Raw genomic sequence first — 23,319 nt, 5'->3', positions numbered from 1 at the left:
CAATAATATTTTAATTGTTTTGTCTCTTTTGCTGTTTGGGATGTTTGTGTAGTTGTTTTGCTGACTCCGTTTAGTCGTTGTATGTCCTTTACATCTTCTTTTATATCGTTTTGTGGCTTTCTGTAGTCATCTGACTTTCTAACAGAAAGGCCAACAGTTCCTTTATGGTTCTCTGGTCTAGGGGCCCCTCGACCCCTTGGGCCCCTGGGCCTGTGCCCAGTAGGCTGCTCATTGATCCATGTATGATCCAGAGGTTTGGACCTGAGCCTATAGTGATGGTTAGTGAGGATTGTGTGGACAGCAGTGGCGATGCCTCCACTGACTGCAGGGAAAAGTCACTTTTCATGTTGCTGTCAGAAGAATGAAAGAGATGGAGCTTCACTGAGTTTGTCCCTTCTGTGTGTCTCTAGCGAGCTCATTGGACTTCTTGATGAGTGATGAAGAGGACGGCTCCTTCCTGTCTCTGCCCACCACTGCCTTCTCTCAGCGCCCCTCTCTGACCACAGAGCTGAGCGAAACAAACGCACCCAGCCAGCAGCTGCTCATCCAGGTAACAGAGAATCTAGCTTCTAGTCATGACACGTTTGGTCATTTTACTAAGGAGCAGGCAGCCTGACACTGATAGACTGCACAGTGCACATTGTGCTGAGGTGAAGGCTTTTAGAGCTGTGATGACAGCTCTCTGTGTAACACAGTCCAGGTGAACAGTGGCACAACCTGCAGCCTCCACAGTGACCACACAGGTGAACCAGTGCCTCTGTGACACAACACACATTGAACATCATCACCATTAACATGAAGGCAGCTTCAGGGATTTAACATTCGATTTGGTCTGAATCCTAGTCAGACTCCTCTGTCTTTTTGTCAGCATTTAGTCCAACAGACTGTCGCTGCTCTCATCTCCTCCTTCACTTGCTTTCTCCACTCTGTTCTCCATCTGTACAAGGTCACCTGGTCCTGCTGGTGGACTCCTGCCAACATAAAAACATTCAATCTCTTAGTTTGCGCTGCTGTTACTCAGTGCTGTGTCATTTCTTCCTCTTCCTTTCTGGACAGGTTTGGTTTTCTAGTCTTTCCATCCTGCTCTGTTGGTTTCACAGAGGTCAAACACTGCATCCACTTCTCATGCCTTTACACTCGGCTCTTCACGCTCAGCTCTTTGTGTTGCTGCTTCCCGTCCACATGTGTCAGCACCATGTACCCGGCTCCGGCGTGAACACAGCTTGAGCTCCCAAACTGCACACATGCACAGATGCAACTGAAATGTGAGCCGCGTGCGCACAAGAATAACAACCCTGTCGTGTGTGTGACAGTCAAAAAGCCCAGTTTCGTCCCAAACCACTGGGTTACGATATGCTCCTTCCAGTTTGGCCTGATCAGAGGCTTCTCCATAAACGTCCTGGTCTCTCCACTGACCCCGTTGCCGTTGTCGCTCTCCTCCATGTTTACTGTTACTGCTCTGTGAGGGGTCGGTGGCAAATGATGACGACGGGCAGTGCAGAGGAGGAGACTTTAAAACGACCAAATGGATTCTGATCTGACCGTTCTGACGGCGCTCACACAGTCAGAGGTCGGAGAGGAATCGGGTCTAGGAGCACATACGCAGGTGGCTCAGATCTGGTCTGAGGACATCTGGTCTGGTCTGTTCACACTGCTGTGGACACATCAGGTCTGGGAAACCTCCACTAGGATGTGGACGGAGCTGTAGATTTGTAGACGTGTTTGAAGAAAACATAGCTGAGGAATCAGGATTTCTGAAGCTTCTCGTCTTTAGAAACAGCTCTGGCTTTTTTGCATTCCACATGAAAAGCTGATCATTCATCCAGGTTTCTGTGTGTGTGTGTGTGTGTGTGTGTGTGTGTGCGTGTGTGTGTTCAGACTTTACAGGACCAAGTGTGTGAGATTCAGACTCGTCTTCAGTCTGAAGAAGTCGCTCGACACCTGCTGCTCCAGCAGCTCCATCAGCAGAGTATCCAGGAGACGTCGTTTGGAGGCGCTGAGAGGCTGCAGGAGGAGCGGCTGTCAGCATCGCCCAACGGTGAGCGCAGAGCAGAGGGTGGGATCAAAACTTCTGCAACAGCTTGAGTCTGAACACAGAGTGCGACCACGCGTTGTGGCCTCCAAACACAATCATCACATACATCTGTCTGACAATGAGGAATGTTTGTTCTTCACACTGCGGCTGCAGGTTGGACTCCAGCAGTTAACACAACATCTGTTTTGTGTGATCACTGCGTTCTTTCACACTGTGTTGATGGTTCACATGGTCAGGTCACTTTAGGGAGATGGCCAACCTTCAAAAACAGTGGGAACAGAGTTCTTTAGTGATTTGCCAAACAAGGCTAAAGGGCAGATAACGGCATGAAAACACAAATAATACAAAGTTAATAAATCAATAGTCATTTAATCAATACTACACATACAAAACAGAGTTGTGTTGTATGACTTCTATTGACGCTGTGTTGTTGCTGTTTATGTCAGGGACGGGTCTAGTTGGTGGTCATTGTTGATACTACCTGTTCCCAGCTCTGCTCAGCACCGTGTCTGTGGACCTTCATCTCTGTGCAGGTGTGAGGGTGTCGCGGCGCGGTGAGCAGCCGACAGGTCGTCCCAGCGGTCCAGAAGAAGAGCAGCTCGTCACTCGGCTGCGCATACAGGTACGTCTACAGGAAACATCCCTCACCTGAAGCAGGCGCCCTGTGTGGTCAGGATCTGTGGCGAGCTTTCTGTGGCCCTTCAGAAGGTTGTTAGCATTTTAACCTGGTATGTTTTCTTTGTAATCTGCTGCATGTAGCATGTTGACATGGACAACATGGATCCAGCAAATGTCAGTTAGCTGTTGTTCATAACCTGAGCCCTGTGCTTTTGGCCTGTATCCGTTCACAAGTAGTCACAGTGTCTCCATCACGAGCAGCTCATCAGCATCAAATGTAAAACCCGTCTGACACTAGGCTCTGACGTCCTACGGCTCTTCTCAGACAGGCAATATGTAAGAGTGCTGGCAGAGGAAGCAAGGAACCTCTTGTTGCATCTTCACTGAGGTGGAAAAAGTACACACATTCATTACTCTGGTAGAAGTACAGATACCTGTGTTTAAAAAAAAAAAAACGGTCTTCAGCAGTCCCCATACAGAGACTACAACCAACACAGTTAATGTCTGTCAGTCTCCAACCTGGATTAGCTTGTTCGTCTACGCCACACACCTCTGTTGTTGTTCAACATCAAATCAAAGCACATCACTGAAACACACCACTGCACTGGGAGATGTTTCTTCATTACAAACCACCAGACCAGTATCCATCCATCATCTGTACTGTGGGGGTGGAGCCAAAAAATGATTCAGAAACATGTAGGGTTGTTGGATGGAAGAGTGTGGCCACACAGTGTGGGGTCTGAGTGTTTCTACCAGTGGAAGCATTACATTATGTTTATGTTCAATGAAAGTAGAGGCTTAGGAAAAGAAACGTCTGAGAGGTTACCGCAAACTCTGTGAAAAGAACATGTCGCCAGTTGGAGTTTGAAAAAATAAATCCACTAAAGTAAATGATAAAACGGTGAATAAACTATGGTTCGAGCTGCAGGGACATGTTGCTGACATGTTGAACAGGTTGATTTTTGGTGTGAAATGGTGCTGATGTGGTGTTTCCAGGTGGAGGAGCTGGAGGAGAAGCTGTTGGATCAGACTCAGGAGGTGGAGAGACTTCGCTCGGAACTGGTGAGACCCTGCCTTTACCACATTCCTGACAAACCCCAGGGAAATAACACCGCCTGAATGTAAATTACATCACACACAGTAGCAGTAGGTGTGCTCAGGTGTGTGTAAGCAGATCATACAGAGCAGTGCAAGAAAGAAAACGTCTATCATGCAAATAATTCAGCTAAGAGATGACAGCACAGTTACAAAGGTAAAATCCTGACCATGCTAGATGGCTAATGCTACCAAAACAAACAGGTTAGCTTTAGATGCTAACACATCCAGAATGAAGAACGCCACATCTGAATCCAGTCTGAGTCCTCTGGCTGCTTTTAACCCTCTCCATGTCAAACAGCCAAACCCATGTTAACCCTGGTCGTTGCTCTTTCTTTGTCCCACTGTCTCTGTACAAAAGACATCACCTCTTTACTCTGGCAGCTGCTGGTTCAGACTTTTAGCTGCCCAGAGCTCCTCCATGGCTGTTTGACATGACTACTGGTGGCTGGAAAAACCATTCTTCTAACCTTGGCTAGGCGGCAGGCGGGACTCATTTACAGACCGAACTTTGACAACACAGGGTGGAGAAGCTGGAAGAACAACAGGAGGGCTGTAGGCAGCAGGGGGTCATGGAGAGGGGGGTGTAGCTGGGAGACACTATGTCCTGTCCCACTGTCCCTGGGGTTATCAGACAGTGGGGGAAATCTGAGTTAATGCACTTTAAGAAGAATGAGTGTGTGTCCTCCTGTGCTGTAGGGGGCGACAGACCTGGAGAAGCAGCTGGAGCTGCTGCTGGTGGAGAATGAGCATCTGAAGCAGGAGCTGAAGTCATGCAGGAGCTCACAACTTCAGAAACTCGACACAGCTGCAGAGACCTGCAGCTCCAGCCACTGCCCTCACAGACAGGTGTGTTTACCTGCAGCACAGGTGCACACACGTGTATACACTGTGTACCTGCTTCAGGCAGAAACATCCTTTCATCACAATAATGAGATGAAGCTTTAGGAAAAATTCATTCCTTCATCAGGCTTGCTTTAGTCCAGGTGTGTGTGCAGGGGAGGCTGCTGTGTTTTTAAACCTTGACTGTGTCCCACAGGATGTGGAGTCCCTGCGGAGGGAGGTGTCCCGCTGGGAGAGCCAGGCCCGGCAGAGGGAGCGGCGGCTAGCTGAGCTGGAGCAAGAGCTACTGGAGAAAAGCTCCAGGGTGGAGATTCTCCATCTGCAGCTGGATGACAGCCGGAGGCAGCTGGAGGAGTCGGGGCGGAGGCAGGGGGAGGATGAGCAGGAACTCGCCCTCCGACTGCAGGAGTGTGAGGAGGAGCTCGCCATACAGGCAGCAGAGCCCCCCAGAGACAAGGTGGGTGGAGGAATGAATGTCAGGGCAGCGACTCCTTAATACATCCTATAAGTAAATGTGGGTAATGTAGATAGAGTTAATAACAGTCTAAAATGATTTTCATGAGATGCTTGATGGTATCTGATGTTGCCCTACAGACTCACGTTCACAGCTGTGGAATACTTTTGATAAAAGGATCTAGAAAAATTGTCCACTTAGTAGCTTTTTGTGGAGCTTTCAACGGCACTCTGCTGCTCCTCAGTATGCGACTCAGATGGTGGAGGTGGAGTTGGCCGACTCCCAGAGAGCGCTGGCTGAGACGCAGACGAAGAATGGTGCCCTGCAGGAGCAGCTCTCCGCCCAGAGGCAGCTGCTGAGAGAGCTGGAGACACAGCTGCACGAGTCGCAGAGGACCTGCGCTCAGCTGCGCACACAGGTAACACCAGCAGCAGCAGCAGCAGCAATGTCTGATTCTGCTGCATGTCTGCCTCAGCACAGGTACACAGGTCTGTAGCCCCTGCACCAAACAAACAACTGGCATTCACATCGCACTAAATTCTATTGTGTTTCTCCAGAGTTGAACCTTTCATAATTGTTTGCATGAACCGTGTCCAGAACAGAGAGAGTTTCAGGGCCTGTGCTCATCAGGTGTCAGAAGGTCAGCGCTGACACTGTTGGTTCTTATTGTAGGATTAGAAGTAAACACATTTCATCTTCTTTCTAAACTGAGGAGGCTGCCGTCTGCTCATTCAAACAGTTTCCAGTATCTGTACGTCCCAGCCACCTAACACAGCTTACCTTAGCGGGCGGCTGCATGTGTCAACATTGTCTCGTCACCAGTGTGACTACACAAACCAAGCAGGTGATTTTGGTCAGAGTGCATGAACACCGGGGAGGCTGGTGGATAAACAACCCCCCCCCGCCTCTACAGTTACCCTTCTTGTCTCTGTGTGCGTCCGGGTGCAGCTGCTGACCGATCAAGGCCATCTGTGCAGCCTCCTGTCCAAAGCCTTTGGCAAGGGAAATGGTAAGGGGGTTCACAGGCTGTCAAAGTTGGCCCCGCCCCCTCTCTGTGATGTCACACAGGTCATGGCGAGAGCTCAAAAAAGAGTGACTCACTCAGAATGAGGTTTGATCAGGACTTGTTGATGCACGCTTTGGTATCAGAAGTGAGGCTGAAACAAATTAAAGGGAACATGCATTTAAATTCATTTAGCAAATATCAAATGCTATAATTGGCACTTGTTTCCCATAATGATGGCAATATAACAAGAAAAGAGTTGTTGTTTAGCCTCGGAACATCTCGTTTCCTGTAGAAACACTTGATACTTTGATGATGATGATAATTACAATGAGTAATTGTTTGCATCTTAACTACAGAGAGATGTATTGGTAATTAGCCACGTTAGTTTTTTGATGATGTTCAGGTCTCTGTTTTAGAGGAACACTAGCTCTACATTCAACTACAGATTCAGTTAGATCCAGAAAAACCTGATTTGCAGCCTGTTTTTCAGCCCTGACTTTTCCTTCCTGGCTGCATAAGACGGGGCAGCCTGCATGTAACCTGAGAGGCACAACCCAGGAATTGAAGTCATCCTGGCCAGTCACACTAGTTAAACCCGTTGCTTTGAGCGCACGGTGATAACCGGAGGCGTCCCAGACGTGCGCACTTTTGTCACCACTGATCTTCTCTCTGTGTCACAGGCTGAAACTCTTATGACAGAATAACCCAGGGAAGGCCACAGTTAGAAGCTGTGTATGTAGTATCAGAGACATGACTGGGGCACGGGCCGTTCTGCAGGACGAGTACTGGTACTTTGGATGCTGATACTGTACTTAAGTAAAAATGTGCAGGACTGTTACCTGTAACAGTGTTTTTACACTGAGGTATTTCTACTTTTACTTCAGTATAGGATCTGAGTACTTTGACACATTGAAGGTTGAAGGTTTCATACAGAGTGAATACCTGCACAGGTGTGCGTGTACCCGAGTCTTTGTCCATGTTCAGCTGCCACTGTGGTGACACTCTGAAGGATCAGCCTCTGCCTCTCCTTGATATTTAATATTAGGACCCAGTTTGGGATCCACCACTCAGACCAGTCTGACTTTGGTTCTGCTCAGCCCACCTGCTGTAGTCGCTCCTGTCTCTTCCTGTCGCCCTCTTTAACATCTTTGTGTCCCGCTGCTGTATCAAAGTGTTTGCTCAGTTCTGTAGGTCACTCCTGAATGTCCCGCCCGCCGCCACCACCCATCCTCTCTGAGTGGGTTTGTTTGTGTCTCAGATCCATGTGTATGAAGGAGAGATGCAGCGTGCTCAGGGTCAGCTGGAGGTGGAGATGCAGAACCTGGAGGAGGAGAAGAACCGAGTGATCGAGGAGACGTTCATCAGAGCCGAGAGCGAGATGAAAGTCGTCCACGAGAACCTGGCAGGTCAGTGTGTGTTTGGATTCAACTCTGTGTGGGCCGCAGCAGGTAGATTTTAAATTTATATGAAAAAATAAAGCCAGCCAAAATCCTGTCCATCATTGTCTAGGCCTGTTCAGACTTCAGGCCAAAATGAAGCTTGTCTGTTTTCGGGTTAAAGCTTCTCTGCAGCCAGTGTCTGTACTCAGCCAAAGATCTTATGTGAGGGGAGACGCTGCACTCTGTTACACTGCTGAACAGCCAGAGTGGACCGAGTGTTTCTGTAGTTCCAACAGAGTGAGACGTCTTCTCTCTTTACTGATGTCCAGTCGTGGATTTGTGTTGCTGTTTCAGGAGTGCGCGTGAACCTGGTCAACCTGCAGCGGGCGCTCAGGACTCTCACCTGTGACTACAAGTGTCTGAAGAGGCAGGTGCAGGACTTTCCCTTCATGCTGGACAAAGCTATCGCAGAGGCGAAGCAGGAGGTGAGCGAGCACCTGCAGACGCTCTGTGGCTTCTCAGAAGCTTGTCTGTTTTCGGGTTAAAGCTTCTCTGCAGCCAGTGTCTGTACTCAGCCAAAGATCTTATGTGAGGGGAGACGCTGCACTCTGTTACACTGCTGAACAGCCAGAGTGGACCGAGTGTTTCTGTAGTTCCAACAGAGTGAGACGTCTTCTCTCTTTACTGATGTCCAGTCGTGGATTTGTGTTGCTGTTTCAGGAGTGCGCGTGAACCTGGTCAACCTGCAGCGGGCGCTCAGGACTCTCACCTGTGACTACAAGTGTCTGAAGAGGCAGGTGCAGGACTTTCCCTTCATGCTGGACAAAGCTATCGCAGAGGCGAAGCAGGAGGTGAGCGAGCACGTGCAGACGCTCTGTGGCTTCTCAGCTGTCTGTAAAAACAAGTGGAATTAGTTGGGGAAAAAAAATCTACATAGATTTTGACATTGGACTAATCATCAATTTATTTATCAAGCAAAAACAACCAGTATTATTTGACTTTCTCCACTGAGAGTTTCTGTTGTCATGAAAGGTTTCATTGATCTGTTTCTCCTGGAAAAAATTTGAATAGAATAAATGTTTGGAGAAGATCTTGTGTGAACTCAAGCAGCTGAGCATGTTGTGCAACCAAGCACAGGGATAAGGTCTGTCGTTATCACTTGGTCTGAGTATTTTCTGGATTTCTTTGTTGCTTTGTTTTTCAGTGAGCAGTGCCCATCTCACTTTGAGCTGGACGTCTTTACATATCTTGTTTTTTCCAACCAGCAGCTGAAAAGTCAGATTCAGTTTGATAGGAAACTGAGAAAAACAGAAACTCTTCAGGTTGAAGAACCTGGAAGCAGACGTTGACATTTTGGTTTTGCCTAAAACAATTACTTGAACCACTGTCAACATGTTTGCAGGTGCATCTAACTGTCATCCTTTGGTTGCATTAGGAAAGGTGTAACGACATTTCAAATGGAGGACTGTGTCTCATTGAGGCCTTTTTCAGTCATGTTGAGGTTGATATAGAATGAGAGGCTCAACATGAACCTGCATGTTTCAGATCTGTCGGGTGATCAGTGACGTGAGCAACACCAACCAGGAGCTGCTGCGCAAATACAAGAGGGAGATGAACCTGAGGAAGCAGTGTCACAACGAGCTGGTTCGACTCAAAGGTCTGAAAACACACAGATTCATGGTAATATCAACAGTTACAGAAATGATCAGTTGGGTATGAACGTCTGATCTCAGTGGATCAGCAGGATGCAGAGAACGAGAGGAACATTAGTGCACTTTGGAGCCTTAGACTTTTTATTGTCCAACATAAAGCGCTACAGAGTCTCCCCCATACCACCTGACGTACAGCTATGCTGGAAAAACACTGGAAGTAGAACAACTAGAATCAGCCTAAGAACAGAGAGAACAGGACAGTCCTGTTCTGAAAATTAAAAGTGCTGTGTGGACACTGAGAAAGCTCCAAGTAAACTGGGAGAAAACCAGTGTTTCTAGTGACCAGTGAAGAAGCTGTGGGACTCCATCACCCCCCCATGTCTCTGCTCTGTCCCAGGTAACATCCGTGTTTTCTGCCGTGTGCGGCCGGTCAGTCAGGAGGAGCAAGACTCAGCCGACGCCAAGACCATGCTGAGCTTTGACTCGGATGACGACGCCATCCTCTACCTCTCCAATAGGGGCAAAATCATGACCTTTGAACTGGACAAAGTCTTCCCTCCTCAGGCGTCGCAGGAAGAGGTGAGTGAATTGTCACAGTGGGAGGGAAGTGTAAACATTCGAACATACACTTACACCTGAGACAGTGGCCACAAGAACCAAACATCGATTCACTACTAATAACTGGATATTTCCACATACTAGTAGTACAATATGCCTGTACAGATACTACACCTGCATATTTACATATGCCCACTCCCATTACAGGTGACAGAGGAAGAAGCAAATTAAATAATAACTGAGAAATTAAACCAAAAATGTCAGTTTGCCTGTTTGTTAGGTTTTCCATGGGCCAGATATCAGTGTGTTTTGCTGCTGTACTATCAGAGACCTGAGCAGCAGGTCAGGTGAGGTCAGGTCAGGCAGCAAATGTAACATGACCGGGTTACGTGCACTGTGCTCAGGTCACTCCTGTGACTGATGCACGCCAGAGGGACAGTCACACATGTAGCAGTGAGCAGGTGCACAGAGTCCAGACCAGATGCCCTCTGGGACACATCAGCCTCAGCTGTCTGTCTTCTCTCTCGCTGACCCATCAGGTGTTTCAGGAGGTCCGGTCTCTGGTCACTTCCTGTATTGATGGCTTTAACGTCTGCATCTTCGCCTATGGACAGACGGGCTCTGGGAAAACCTATACCATGGAGGTGATGCGAGCGCGTTCATGCTTTTTGTCTTGTTGTGCTTCTTTGTCTTCTCTGAGTAATAATGAAGCACACCTGTGTGTTGGCTTCCAGGGCGAGGTCGACGACCCCGGCATCAACCAGCGAGCTCTTCGCCTGCTGTTCTCTGAGGTGACGGAGAAAGACTGGGACTACAAGATCACAGTCAGCATGGTGGAGATATACAATGAGATGCTGCGGTGAGAAAAGGAACAACAGCTGAACTGTCCTGTCTGTGTGCTGTGTTCTTGGGCCTGATAACCTCGCCGTGCTCTCTGAGGTGTTACTCGCCCTTGGCAAAATCACATCACAGCAGCACAACATTTATCTTCTGACAGGACGCAGTCAGTGATTTTGTGTCGTAGACCTCCACTGCTGTCCACCAGCTATTAAACCCCATCCCCCAGTGAGCCACACCGCTGCACTGGGGGGCAGGTTTCCTCTTCAGGAAACACAGGAGGCCGTCTGTTTCCAACAACCAGCTCCAACACGTTCTATGCAGCGAGGAGCTGGTGGAGCAGTGCAACCAGAGCAGAGACCAGTGGCTCTGTCTTACTCATCTGGCAGTCTCTGGGGCTAAGAACGGCCATTTTCACTACTTTTAAATGTAAACTTAAAACGGATCTCTGTAGCCTGCAGGTTATCATCTTTTACTTCCATTAGCAGAGCAGAGCATAAACTTTATTGCCAAGTATTATCAAAAATACAAGGAATTTGTGCACAGCAGTATAAAAACAGAATCAAACCAAAACCACAAAAACAGACAAAAATGTACAGAATTGTTGTGTATTCACTTGTTAGCACACTTTTATATTTAATGTTTTATTCCTTCTAATATTTTGTCAGTGTGTCTTCTCTGTTACCTCTGGCCTTGTTTTATTTCCACTCTTTCAGAGACCTGACACATGCACTGAGTCTTGCTCCTTTTTATTTTTGCTAACATGAGCTCTGTACACCAAAAACAGACTTCAGTTGAGCTTCCATTTCTCACAGAACTGCACGTGTTCTAGTGCCTTCTGCAGCCTTGGCAGGAAACTCACCGGCTGCAGTGTGAGGCAGTCGCTACTGACCGAGCATCGCTCGCCTTGTCTCGACAAAAAACCCGTGTGATGTGTTGTCTGAGCCCCAAGTCCAGTCTGCAGGTAATAAACCTCTCTTGTCCTTCAGGGACTTGCTGGGGGAAAATCCCACCGACAAACTCGACATCAAGCTGAATCCTGATGGCAGCGGACAGCTCTATGTCCCTGGACTGAAGGAGGTCATCGTGCAGAGCCCCGAGGACATCAACAGGGTGAGGACTTGCTACTGTTCTTTCAGTGTAAAGTGCCTCAGTCTGCTGCTGGTCTGAGACTTTGTCATAAAAAAAAATAATAATAATCTGCAGGTGACCCCAGCTCCCTGACAGACATCCAGTCTCAGTGAGAACCTCAAAAAATAGGCTGTAATTGAAACTACACTTTTCTTTTATTTTAGTGGAGCAAAGTGAAATCGATCAAATCTGTCAAAACATAAAAGATGTGAAGCAGGGTGAAATACAGTGAGCTCAAGCAGAAGGGGCTCTGGGTTTAGTGATGAACAGCTTTGTGTGTCTGTGTGTCTTCCAGGTGTTGGAGTTGGGTCACATCAACAGAGCAACAGCCTGCACCAACCTGAACGAACACAGTTCTCGATCTCACGCTCTGCTTATCATCACCGTGTCGGGATTCAACTCCACTACTGGAAACCGCACACAAGGTACACACACACACACACACACACAGTTTATTAGTTTTAGTAAATTTGAAGTCATTAGATTTTTATTTTCTGAGGCTTTCAAGGCTCCAGCTGCCTCCATCTTTGTGTACAGTTACCATGGTTACAGCTGTCTCTGCGTATCTGTCCTTGTGCTTTGCAGAAACTGATTCAGTCCCATTTGGACTAAAACCCTGAACTGGAATCACTTTGGTGAACCCAGTCTGGTTCAATGACAACTTGATATGAATTCCGGTTTCCTCTAAAGCCTGCTCAGAGTTTACTAGTTACTCGTAACACTTTTCTATACAGTATTTATTTAGTGCCATCTTGTCCTGTCATTTCCTAGAAAGGAGCTGATATGTAACTGCAAAAGGATGATGTAATGGGGCATGTATTGTATGGAAAATAACTTAACACAGTACAGTTGACTCCAGAAGTCGTGTGAGAACATCAACTCATTTTCATTCTTAATTAGTACCGAGTTGCAATCTGTTCATCAAATCACCAGGAAAATGCCAAAAAGCAAGTTTTCAACAATGAGTGTGACTCAAATGACAACATCAAGCTCCACCAAAAACTTGTCTTTGTGGTTTAAATGTCTAATTGGACCTAAAACACCAAGCTCCTTCTCTGGAGTTGGATTCAATCAGAGTAGGAAAGGAACTCTCTGAGATGGAGCAGGTGGAGGATCACTATTGTTCTGACCCTGGGCCTGTCTTCGCTGTGTTCTGGTTCAGGTAAGCTGAACCTGGTGGACCTGGCGGGCTCGGAGCGGATCGGTAAATCGGGGGCGGAGGGCTGCCGTCTGCGAGAGGCTCAGTGCATCAACAAATCTCTGTCAGCGCTCGGAGACGTCATCAACGCTCTGCGGAGCAAACACTCCCATGTCCCGTTCCGGAACTCGCGCCTCACCTACCTGCTGCAGGACTCTCTGAGCGGAGACAGCAAGACCCTGATGATGGTGCAGGTGAGAGGGGAGCAGGGGCACAGGGACACACAGGTTTGGTCCTGCGCTTCCAGTTTCTTTCCCTGCTGGTTTCATTTCACGCTGGTAATGGACTGGCAGAAGACAAACTGCCTCCACCAGGTCAACGCAGCTCCTTTGTGGGATGATGTCACTGTCCAGTGCAGTGAGGCTGAAAACACCATAGGTTGTCAGACACAGCTTAAGTTAGAAGCTCATGCACATTCCTAAGGTCTGAAGAGACTCATGAAATCCTACAGGAGAGAAGCCGGTCGGCCGAGTCTGTGGCCGAACCTTTACAGTTCTGCACATTGTCTTTTACTGCAGGTGGTAATTCACACTCAGGAAGTAGAACTGACGGGACGTTCATTAGATGATTAGTTACATTTCAAAATGCACTTGCACTGTTTTGCATTTTGTGACTCGAATAAAAGACTAGTTTTCCAGTCATATATTTCATCGCTGAAGATTTCTTAAAAATAGTGTTAAAATATCATCTCGTCTCATGAACCCAATATCGTGTATCGTCACAGCTCTATGCTCCAGGTGACGCATCATACTTCACAGCCTCCTGTAAAATCACTTGTCTGCATGGGTCATCCTGGTTTAGGCTCAGCAGCACTTCTGACAAAAGCTGCTGTAGAGATGTTTCAGTCCTGGCAGCCTAAACATCTGACACATCAGGGATAGAAACCTTTCTTTCCTCTCTCTGTCTTTGGTTGATTCAACCAAAGCCTGTCTAAATGGTCATGTCCGACATCTGAGTCAATTATTAGAGGTTAAACTCCAGCAACCTATTGTAAGAAGCTTGTCTGACTGACTGGGAATGAGATGACAGAAATACAAACTGAACTGAATCTTTTTCTTTACTATTATTCTGACATTTCAGACACTGACGTGAGACAGGGAATGTTTATAGGACTAAATGTCAGCAGCTGTGAAAAACTGAGTTTTAATGTATTTGGCTAAGGTGCATGTAAACTTCTGACTTCAACTGTATCTTTAATCAATGAAGACAAAGATCCTAAAGTTTATTGATACTGGATCAGCCATTTAGCTCCTACAAGTGATGGAATATCACCACGTTCAGTCTGAAGCATCTGCAGGCTGGTGCCCGTAGAACTAAACTGGAACCGGCAGCCGTCAGGAAGGAAAGGTTTTGTGTTGTAGTGAACCTGATGCAGTGTGAAAACCCTCGTTGTGTCGGTGTAAACAGCATGTTGAAGAGTGTGACTCTGGGCATCTTGTGTTCAGGTGTCTCCACTGGCCGCTAACATGAGCGAGTCGGTCTGCTCGCTCAAGTTCGCACAGCGCGTTCGCTGCGTCGAGCTGAGCTCCTCGTCCTCCAGGAGACATGAGAACTCGTCCACCTCGTCCTCGCCCACCCACGACAGCGTTGAGGTAACACACAAGTTGGAGTCTGGTTTGTTTGTCACATTTTGTTCTTGTACTGATTCTGTTGATGACTGAATGGATTTCTCAGAAACCATTGTTGAAACTCGGGTGCGTTTCAACCTGAGTGCTTCACAAATACTAGAACCATTAATAGTACAATAAAAAGAATGTGAAATAGTGATAGAACTAGTAACAGACTTGTAAAGAAGAATAAATGCCAACAAAACAACTAATATCATAATAAAACAGACTAAACTAAAGTGAAACCGAAGTACTAAGTTCCAGAACAAAGTGTTAAAATGTGTCTGACCCAGTTTGTCCTTTGACCTCTCCTCAGCTGGACTCTCCCCCAGTCACCCCAGTCCCTCTCCCCATCTCTCGGGCCAGCAGCGCCGGCTCCACCCTCTCCTCCACCTCCAGAGCTCCCACCGGCTCCCGCAGGAGGTCCCAGTCCCAACTCGCCACAGGTGTGTGTACACAAACAAGTATTACTACTACTACTACTACATACTGAGGTGCTGCTGAATATTTTTGTAATGAATGAAAATTACTGCAAAAAAAACTTTCAAAGATCTTACCAGATGATTTGATTGGACTTCCTGAGTTCCTGGAGCGACGCTTTAGATCTACTCAAACCAGCGACTTGTATTAGAAAATGATGAGATTGAAAAGAGTTTCCTGTTTATCAGCTAATGAAGTTTGGATTTCCTCTCTTTAATGGCAGGTGTCCCACCACGAACTACACTCCAATAAACTGAACGCATTTCTTCTCAGAAACATGCGACTTAATAACCTGATGTGTTTGTACCAAAACCATTTCATGTGGTTTAGAAGCATTAAATCCTCACATTTAACATGTAACAAGCTGGAATCAGGCCATGTTTTGAGATTTTGACTTAACAAATGACAAACGATTAATTGCTTATTGCCAGTGAATCATCTGTCAGAGTCACTGCAGCTCTGTTGAATCATTTGTCAGGTAAATTGATTATTTAACTGAGTGTGGCACAAATTCCAGAGTGCATGTCTAAAATGACAAAATGCATTATGGGAAATGTAGTGATGCAGTAAAAGAAAGGACAGCAGATGAGGTGAAGGGGCTACAGTGGAAGGTAAATAATAATAGATGACTCCTGAACGTCACAGGTCTGAACTGTAAGAGTGAAGGAGGAGTTTCCCAGCATCACCTGCTATCAGTCTGCTCCTCTTCCTCTTCTGTGTCCTCACTCTGTGGTCTGGTTGGTTGGTTTGCAGACAGACAGGTAGACAGAGCCAGCCCATTGGTGGGGGACGGTGGGCAGGTAGGTGGGGGTGCTTGCTCGGCATGGGTGCACTCAGCATGGCATGGTGCCCTCCCCCCTCCATCAATCTAACACTCCCCACCTCAAACCGCAGAGCTCCACCAGCTTCTGTCTGTGTGCCTGCAGAGCCGTGAGCAGGGCCCACAGAGCCCACAAGGCCCCATGTGCTGTCTGTGTCGCTCGAGTCTCGCTTCTGTGCAGAAAATGGATCAAGTCACAAGGAAATGGCACATTCATTTCAGTTCTGTCATATTTTAAAGGGCCAGTGCTGCAGTTTGTTCAGGACAGAGATCACACTGACATCTATCTGCCTCCAGTGACAACCACTAAGATTTTACAGGGGACAGGAGGAAACTGGTCTTCACCGTCAGCAACTCAAGTCTGATTTACATGTTGCAGGTCATAAAACTTTTAACTGTTCTTGTTTGGGATCTGAATTTAGGATATCTGAGAAGTGTAAATGGTGGCAGTGTCTGGATGTTAAAATGACATAATTTAGAGTTTTGTAAAGGATAAGGCCACTGATTTTCTCTGGTGGTGGTGGTGTGCTCCAATCCTATCCAGAGATGAACAGAGCAGAGATCAGTGGCTCTTCTTACAGTGGACATTGTATAGAGTGGTGTCCGTTCTTAACCTCTGGACGTGTTTGCTGAAGAAACGTGTCACCCAGCACAACCTGTTTGTATCTGAAATGTAATCAACAAACTGGCGTGGCACCAGGAGAAGCCATGTTGGAATAAACACTCTTCTCTTTTGATGACGCTAGGCTAACAGTTTCCTCCTGCTTCTAGTCTTTGTGCTAAGCTAGGCTAAACATGTCCTAGACCCATTTCTGCACTACTTATTTATGTTTAATTTCTTTAAATCCTGAATGTGTTCCTTGTGGCTTCAGGGTGTGGGTGTTGTGAGTGAGTTGGTGTCTGGATGTGCCCTGTGTTCCGGCTGGATGTCCTGCCGCTGAGCCGAGGACTGTGGGATTGCTTACTCCATGTCTACACTGCTAAATCTGAAAACACTGTTTATGTTAAAATAGTTTAACGTGACTCCTCCAGACCAGTTCACCAACGACCATTCTACACCAGTGCAGTGTTTTTACCTCAAAATACAAAGGTGGTAGTAGAAAGTCTTTGTGTACATCCAGTTATTCATGTATTATGCCTAGTTAAATCCCATATTTCAGTGTAGCGTATTACCGTGTTAACATTTGCTAACATGCAAAGTAACACCAAACTCAAGTACAGCAGAGGCTGATGGGAATGTCAGTAGTTCTGCAGATATTTGTATTGGACACATGAATGGGTTGATGCGATGAAGGCGCTACAGGAAAGTCAGGATCACAGGATTACAGTTCATCCTGAGATGAACACCAGTGTCTGAACCACGTTTCATCACAGTGGTGACACTGCTTGTGTGAACCGTTTTCACATTTCTTGGCAGCAGTGTAGACATGGTCGGACGTCACAGGGCTGCCAACTGATGGTCTGGTTTTTCCTGCAGGACGACTGAAGCTGATGGCCTGACGGACCCGGCCTGTCTGTAGGGTGCTGGGACATTGTCTCCATCCTTGTTCTTTTCCTCAACTGGTGACAAGACTGGGGATTAAGGAGCAAAGACTGATGAGAACTTTCCAGACTCTTTCCTCTGTCAGTCAGCAGAGGATGTGGCCAAATGTTTGTCTTCATGTGTTTTTAGCTGAGGTAACCTGAAAGGACTCCAGAGACTGTCATGAGAAATCTGACATCCCCAGAGCGGCTCGTGCTCCTCTGGTCTCGTCTGGACTGAACAGAATCCTCACTGTTGTTTCACCCACCCAAAAATCAGTATATGCTTTCCAATCACAGTATTTCTTTTATTCTGTTTTTGTACAGTTGCACTTTAAACTTGTAGAGTATCTTCTCACCCACAACTCCAGATGTGGCTGAGTTATAATATATGCATCATATGGTTATATATTTATGTTCAACATACTTTAATCAAGTTATTTTTTATTTGGATTTTTTTTCTCTTAGAGAATGCGGGCCATGTGTAATCCTAAAAATTGTTTAATCTCTTTTTTTGTCTCAGACAATTTGGATTTTCATTTTATCATGAATCCTTTTCTGAGGTCTTCAAACCAAGGCAGAGTTTTGCCTAAAGTTCCTGATCCAGTCAGGGTCCTGTCCAACAGGATGTGAGCAGTATGAGGATCCCTTCACCCGCATCCATGATTGTTTTTATTTTTGTTCCTGTGGATGTTGTTTTTCCGTCTTCCTTCAGTGAAGCTGAAGAGAAAGACGCTCCAATCTTTCCTCAGCTGTTTTCCCTCTGTGATCTTGCTGTCGTCTCCTCACCTCTTAAAAAACAAAACAAATGTAGGAAGCCACGGGTGACCTTTGACCTCAGACAGATCAGTAGCTGACCCTGTAGCTGACCCGGTGCTGAGCTTGAAGTGACAACAGGAAGTAAACCGTTAGTAGTAGTTTTAGTAGGAATGCTTACCAATGCGATGAGCTGCTGTGTTGTTGACCCAATGAGTGACCTGTCTGTAGACATCGAGGGAGGAGATGAAGCAGTTTGGTTTTTGTATCGCCATTTTTAATAAATAATTCAAAAAGGACACACATGCTTCAGTTCATGTTGACACAGTGAAACAGATGAAGGAATGGATCCTAGTTGTGGTAAATATGCTTCGTGGGTGAGTGAGCTGTTTGAATACGTTCATGTCTGTGTTACAGGTGTGGTGTGAGGACGCCCTTAGCCTGCTTGCAACAACGACTCTGCTCAGTTTTTACAAGTAAATCAAAGGATGTCTAACCTTTTCACACCGACAACACAATAAAATAAATAAATAAACCTGATAATTGGTTGCTCAGTTTTGCCATTTAACTTTTCCTCGATGTACAAGTTGTGGGCCATAGACCAGAACCTAACTTCTGATTGGTCATTGCACTGTGATGCTTCCACACCCAGTTTGATCTTTGAAACAGGACTATTTCTTTTCAGGCCTTTAAACAAAGACACATGCTGATTATTGAACTTTGGACAGAGCTCTTGTTTTCTGTCTTCAAGCTAGGCTAAGCGTGTTGTGATTCCAGCTCTTCAACATGATTGATCACTCTCAAACTGTTCTTAAATCTGCGCTCTGCATTTTGTTCTTCTTACAAAGAAAGTAGGGCTTGTGTCTGCACATGACTTCCATCCAGAACAGATTCATGAAGGAAATACAGCTGCAAAACATAAAGTGAAATGTCGTTTCTATCACTGGTTTTGTCTGAGCACAGGTTAAAGGTCAGAGGTCATCCAGCCGAGCAGAGAAATGTAAGTAAATGCTAATCTTAGTGCCTTTACCTAAATAAAACTAGCAATACCACACAGTAAAAATACTGACCTGTATTCTCCATCTGCCACAAGTCAAAGTACAGAAGCATTTTAGTGTGCAAAGTGGTAACTAAATGCTTTTCTTTAAAAACCACAAAACAAAATCAGATTGGATTAAGACAGGAGAAGAATATTAAAGATGGAGCCTGATGGAAACAGTGGAGGTGGCTGTAAAATTTTGAAAAGGGCTTTCAGGTAAAAGTAAATGAATTTAAAAAGATTATTATTAAGATTCACTAGGTTACAACAGGAGAGCTAACCACGTCAATGCAGGCCAGTTCATTTCAACAGTCAGGTTTCGTGTTTTGTAAGTAAAACCCTGCAGAGAAACCAGGAACTGTAGTGCAGTAAAATATAGTGCTTTCTTCTTGACTGTAGTAGAGGAGAAATACTCGTTAGGTACTAGTGCCTCAAAATTAATGATTACATTTACTTGTACACATTGCTGAAATGTATTTACTCAAGTACTGTACGCAAGTATACATTTGAGGTACTTGTACTTATATATTTATGATATATTTAACCTTGACAGCTGTAGTTATTTTACAAATAAGGGGTTTTCACATACAGAACATAGGAACTTTCAAAAGAATTATACCAAAACTGGCCACAAGATAATTGGTAAAATAAGACATTCAACTAATGAACAAGGTATTTAATAAGAATATTTCTTTCATTCAGATCTAGGATGCCTTATGTTGTGTTCTCTTTATTTTTTTGAGCAGTATATATTTAAAACTGTCTAATGGCTGAGTAATTTTTCATTAAACCTACCAAACCTTTCGTGGTTCCAGCTTCTCTGTGTGAACGACTGCAACAGAGTCGAGGCCTGGACAAAACAAACGTGGCCTCAGTCACAAATCGATCATTTACTTCATCAGTAAAAGAAAATCAATAGTTGCAGTCCCACACTGACCGACTGCAGTAGCAAAATGTTGTGTACACATTAATACATCAAAAGGATAATAAATACTTCATCTTAATGTAACCGTACAGGAACCATTTCCTGCACCGAGTACTTTTACTTGTGATACTTAACATTTCGAGTGCAGGACTCAGCCTATTTTACAGTGTGGTATTGGTACTTTTACTCGAGTAAAGGACCAGAATACTTCCTATTGCACTGTCCGTACAAACTATGGGTCACATGATCAGAATCAGTGCGCTTCTGTAAGCAAACAAGAAAAATGTGCATTTAAAGAGCAAAGAGTAAAAGGAGACCAAATTAGAGTGTCATCCTCTGTCCGTTTCTCCTGACACTGAGCCTGATCACGTGACCAGTTGCCGAATGAAACTCTCTCCTGCCACCTGCCAGATTACAAAGAAAAAAAGACCACTTGAATCATGTAGAACTTTATTTAAATATAATCTGTAACTGTACATTGAAAACAGTGGATCTAAATGTCTGAGAAGTAGAGAAAGTAGAAAAAGAATATTTGCACTTGATCAGAAACGTTGGTGTCTACAAAGGAGGCCCCAGAGCTGAACTAACTGTAGTTCTCATCTCCTCGGGGCTCCTCTGAACTCGGCAGTTTTCAGACTGGAGCATTTGTTCAATATGAACCATTTCATCAGTCAGGGGACACCAGCAGCCACACGGCCGCCCTGTCTCACCAGGTCTGTTTGTCTCCGCCCTCCAGCAACAGCAGCACCGGCTCGGGTGTTGATACCAATGTCATATCTGTGCACCAAGTATGGAGCTACAGCCAGTTAGCTTAGCACAACATTACCTTTGTGTCAGGCTAGTGGTTTACCTGGTGCCAGTCTCTAGGCTAAGCTAAGCACATCCTGACTGGTGGTTCAAACTGAAGACAGGTGTGAGTGTGGTACCAGTCTTCTCTCCAAGAAAGCGAATAAGCAAATTTCCCAAAATGTCAAACTTCTCCTTTGAGATGATCATAACAGGCTTAGTGTCGCATAACATTTTACAATTTGTCAACTGATCAGTTTCAATGTGGATCTTGTTTATTTGGTCTAGTGTTGCACAAGAAGACCCTACTGCTTGTGACTGGGCCCCAACCTTTCTTCTGAAACAAGCCTACTGGTACCTCTCTGTTTGACAGATCCACAATCCACACTTGGTCTTGGTAATGCTCCCTGTTTACTCTGCCTTGTGAAGAGCACACATGCAGAGAGCCATGTAACTCAGGTCAAGGCCTCAGGAGGGTTGGTGGCAGTAGCGCACCGACATAGAGTGCGCTCTCTCTGCTCCCTGGAGTGATGGATCACTGCCTTCCTCTCAGAGCAAATCGTCGAGCGGCGCCATGAGCAGCTGCAGCTCCTTGAAGGTGCTGCCATGTCGGCCGACCTGCGCCGCCTTGTTCTTCACCAGGTTGCTCAGGGTCTTCAGCTGCTTATAGCATGCTCTGCACTTCTGATGTCTGCAGGAACACAAGCAGCAGCAGGTCAGAGGAGCCCGACACTTTCCAAGGTTCAAGCTGATGTAAACAACTTGAAGTCACTTCCACTCAGACTGAAGACATTTCCTCCACTGGATACCGCAGGAACAGGATGAGTAGTGAGCACATTTAACCCTTCAACTACGTCAGGAAGCAACTCGTACTGGAGCTGAGCCGGTAGTGAAAGTAAAGGACTCACCGCTCCTCTCGTGTGATGTCGACTCCGACAGACGGCGTGGCCTTCAGCGTGTCTGAGATCAGCACCCAGAAGTGTTTCATGATGAGCCTCAGAGACGTGGAGCCCGTCTGCATGTAGCTGACAAAACAAGCACTGTGAACGTTCTCACAAACTAGAACTAATCTCGTCTTCACACAAACTTCCACAGCTTCTGGTTTTCTGCTTTATGTTCACATTCTACAAACATTTTCATCACCAATTCAAAGTGTACTTAGAGGATTCATTTCCAATTCCTCATCACTTAACCTTTGACATTAAAATTATGGTAAATTAAAAATAAATCTGCATCTCATTGCCACAGCTGAGGCCTATTGCAGCTGGGCTGAGGCACAAACAGTGTTACAGTTTCCTACAGTACTTGAACTTAACCTAGCAGGTTCTGTGAAACTGGTATATTTAAGTTTTAAACTGAGCGCACCACCTCTGTGCTTGACACTTTACACACCAGACTAATGCAGACGTGAATCTGCAGATAAACTGACAACTAGCTGTGCACGTCAGGTCTCACCTCTCGTATTTACTCTGCAGCAGCTTGTCGATCTGAGGAAGGATCGTCATACAGAGGTCTAGTTTCCATAGCGACCTGAAACACAACTCAAGGTTAAAAGTAAGAAGCGTTGATGTTGGAGTCTTCGTCTAAGATGTGAGGCCACAGCCAACTGCTTCGTGTTCAGTCAGACATGTCTGGTGTGAGCTTCCCTGATGAATGCTGATGCTCAGTGAGAAGCAGTTCGACAACGACAAGGCAAACACGTGAAGTTAGACAAGCAACATGCCAGTATGACAAATACAATTTAAACTTTAAAAAAAACAAGGAGCTAAAATGAACAGAATACAAGATGAAACGGGAAAATAAAAATAGCAGCACAAGATGTGAAGAAATGTAAGTGAATGGCAAACAGAAGACTTTAGATCAGAAAAACTTGGAGATTAACTTTGTCCATTCAAAGCCGATGTGTTTTTATATTTCAAACCAAACGTGACCAGATAAATGACACTGGAGTTGAACTTGTCCTCATTAAACTCTGAGTGTAACCGATGAAGTGACCACATGTTGTGTGACTCACGGTTGAAGGTTGATGATGTTGAGGATGTCCACGAGAATCGACAGGTCATTCATGGAGACAGCCGTGTCCAGAGCGCTCTGCAGACAGGAAGTGAAGAGGAAGTCGGCTGAGCAGGAAAACTCGCACACAACATTTCAGTGCAACAAGCAGTTTGGATGAAGACCACGAGACGTGGCTGAAAAAGCTTGTGCTGAGATTAAATTAAGGTGATGTTCAGTTTTTATTTCTTGTGCACAAAAAACGAAAACGGCAAACTAACACTACGTCACGTCAGTCTGGAAAAACATACTGTCATTGTGGTGTGGCTGACAAACTGTTCATCTTCAAGATAAACATGAGCAAACAGGAAGTGTAGGGGTGAACTTTGACTGTGTAAAATAAGTTTCAAACCATCCACTGATTGACAAATTTTGGAACAAAATTGTCGAATTTACAGAGCAAACTGCAGGACGGACTAAAAATGTGTCAAACACCTCCTAGGGTCATCAAACGGTTGTAGATCGTGTTGGATGAATACCAAGTTTTTGGTCCAACACGTCCTTGTCTTTATGGATTTTACATTTTT

General features: G+C 45.7%; 2 protein-coding genes across 2 annotated transcripts in view; one reads left to right on the top strand and one right to left on the bottom strand.

Annotated features, from left to right (window-relative positions):
- The window catches only part of kifc3 (kinesin family member C3), a 33,641-nt gene extending 16,987 nt beyond the window's left edge, over nucleotides 1-16,654 (top strand). The window contains exons 3-22 of the mRNA XM_020602661.1: nucleotides 411-550; nucleotides 1,879-2,038; nucleotides 2,569-2,657; nucleotides 3,650-3,715; nucleotides 4,448-4,597; nucleotides 4,788-5,048; nucleotides 5,290-5,463; nucleotides 7,310-7,457; nucleotides 7,785-7,915; nucleotides 8,976-9,087; nucleotides 9,480-9,661; nucleotides 10,180-10,284; nucleotides 10,375-10,499; nucleotides 11,467-11,590; nucleotides 11,904-12,033; nucleotides 12,771-13,000; nucleotides 14,252-14,398; nucleotides 14,730-14,859; nucleotides 15,539-15,693; nucleotides 16,586-16,654. Coding sequence (XP_020458317.1) covers nucleotides 411-550; nucleotides 1,879-2,038; nucleotides 2,569-2,657; nucleotides 3,650-3,715; nucleotides 4,448-4,597; nucleotides 4,788-5,048; nucleotides 5,290-5,463; nucleotides 7,310-7,457; nucleotides 7,785-7,915; nucleotides 8,976-9,087; nucleotides 9,480-9,661; nucleotides 10,180-10,284; nucleotides 10,375-10,499; nucleotides 11,467-11,590; nucleotides 11,904-12,033; nucleotides 12,771-13,000; nucleotides 14,252-14,398; nucleotides 14,730-14,859; nucleotides 15,539-15,693; nucleotides 16,586-16,654 — 2,828 coding nt within the window. The remainder of the gene's footprint in view (nucleotides 1-410; nucleotides 551-1,878; nucleotides 2,039-2,568; nucleotides 2,658-3,649; nucleotides 3,716-4,447; nucleotides 4,598-4,787; nucleotides 5,049-5,289; nucleotides 5,464-7,309; nucleotides 7,458-7,784; nucleotides 7,916-8,975; nucleotides 9,088-9,479; nucleotides 9,662-10,179; nucleotides 10,285-10,374; nucleotides 10,500-11,466; nucleotides 11,591-11,903; nucleotides 12,034-12,770; nucleotides 13,001-14,251; nucleotides 14,399-14,729; nucleotides 14,860-15,538; nucleotides 15,694-16,585) is intronic.
- A 4,443-nt stretch (nucleotides 16,655-21,097) lies between these two features.
- Nucleotides 21,098-23,319, bottom strand: part of katnb1 (katanin p80 (WD repeat containing) subunit B 1) — a 12,784-nt gene continuing 10,562 nt past the window's right edge. The window contains exons 17-20 of the mRNA XM_020602683.1: nucleotides 22,755-22,831; nucleotides 22,196-22,270; nucleotides 21,649-21,765; nucleotides 21,098-21,431 (exon numbers count right to left, since the gene is read on the bottom strand). Coding sequence (XP_020458339.1) covers nucleotides 21,290-21,431; nucleotides 21,649-21,765; nucleotides 22,196-22,270; nucleotides 22,755-22,831 — 411 coding nt within the window. The 3' untranslated portion in view covers nucleotides 21,098-21,289. The remainder of the gene's footprint in view (nucleotides 21,432-21,648; nucleotides 21,766-22,195; nucleotides 22,271-22,754; nucleotides 22,832-23,319) is intronic.

This window comes from Monopterus albus, unplaced genomic scaffold (assembly GCF_001952655.1).
Source record: "Monopterus albus unplaced genomic scaffold, M_albus_1.0 scaffold57.1, whole genome shotgun sequence".
Classification (NCBI taxonomy): Eukaryota; Metazoa; Chordata; class Actinopteri; order Synbranchiformes; family Synbranchidae; genus Monopterus; species Monopterus albus.
The sequence above is the reverse complement of the archived record's forward strand: the minus strand, read 5'-3'. Positions and strand labels throughout refer to the sequence as shown.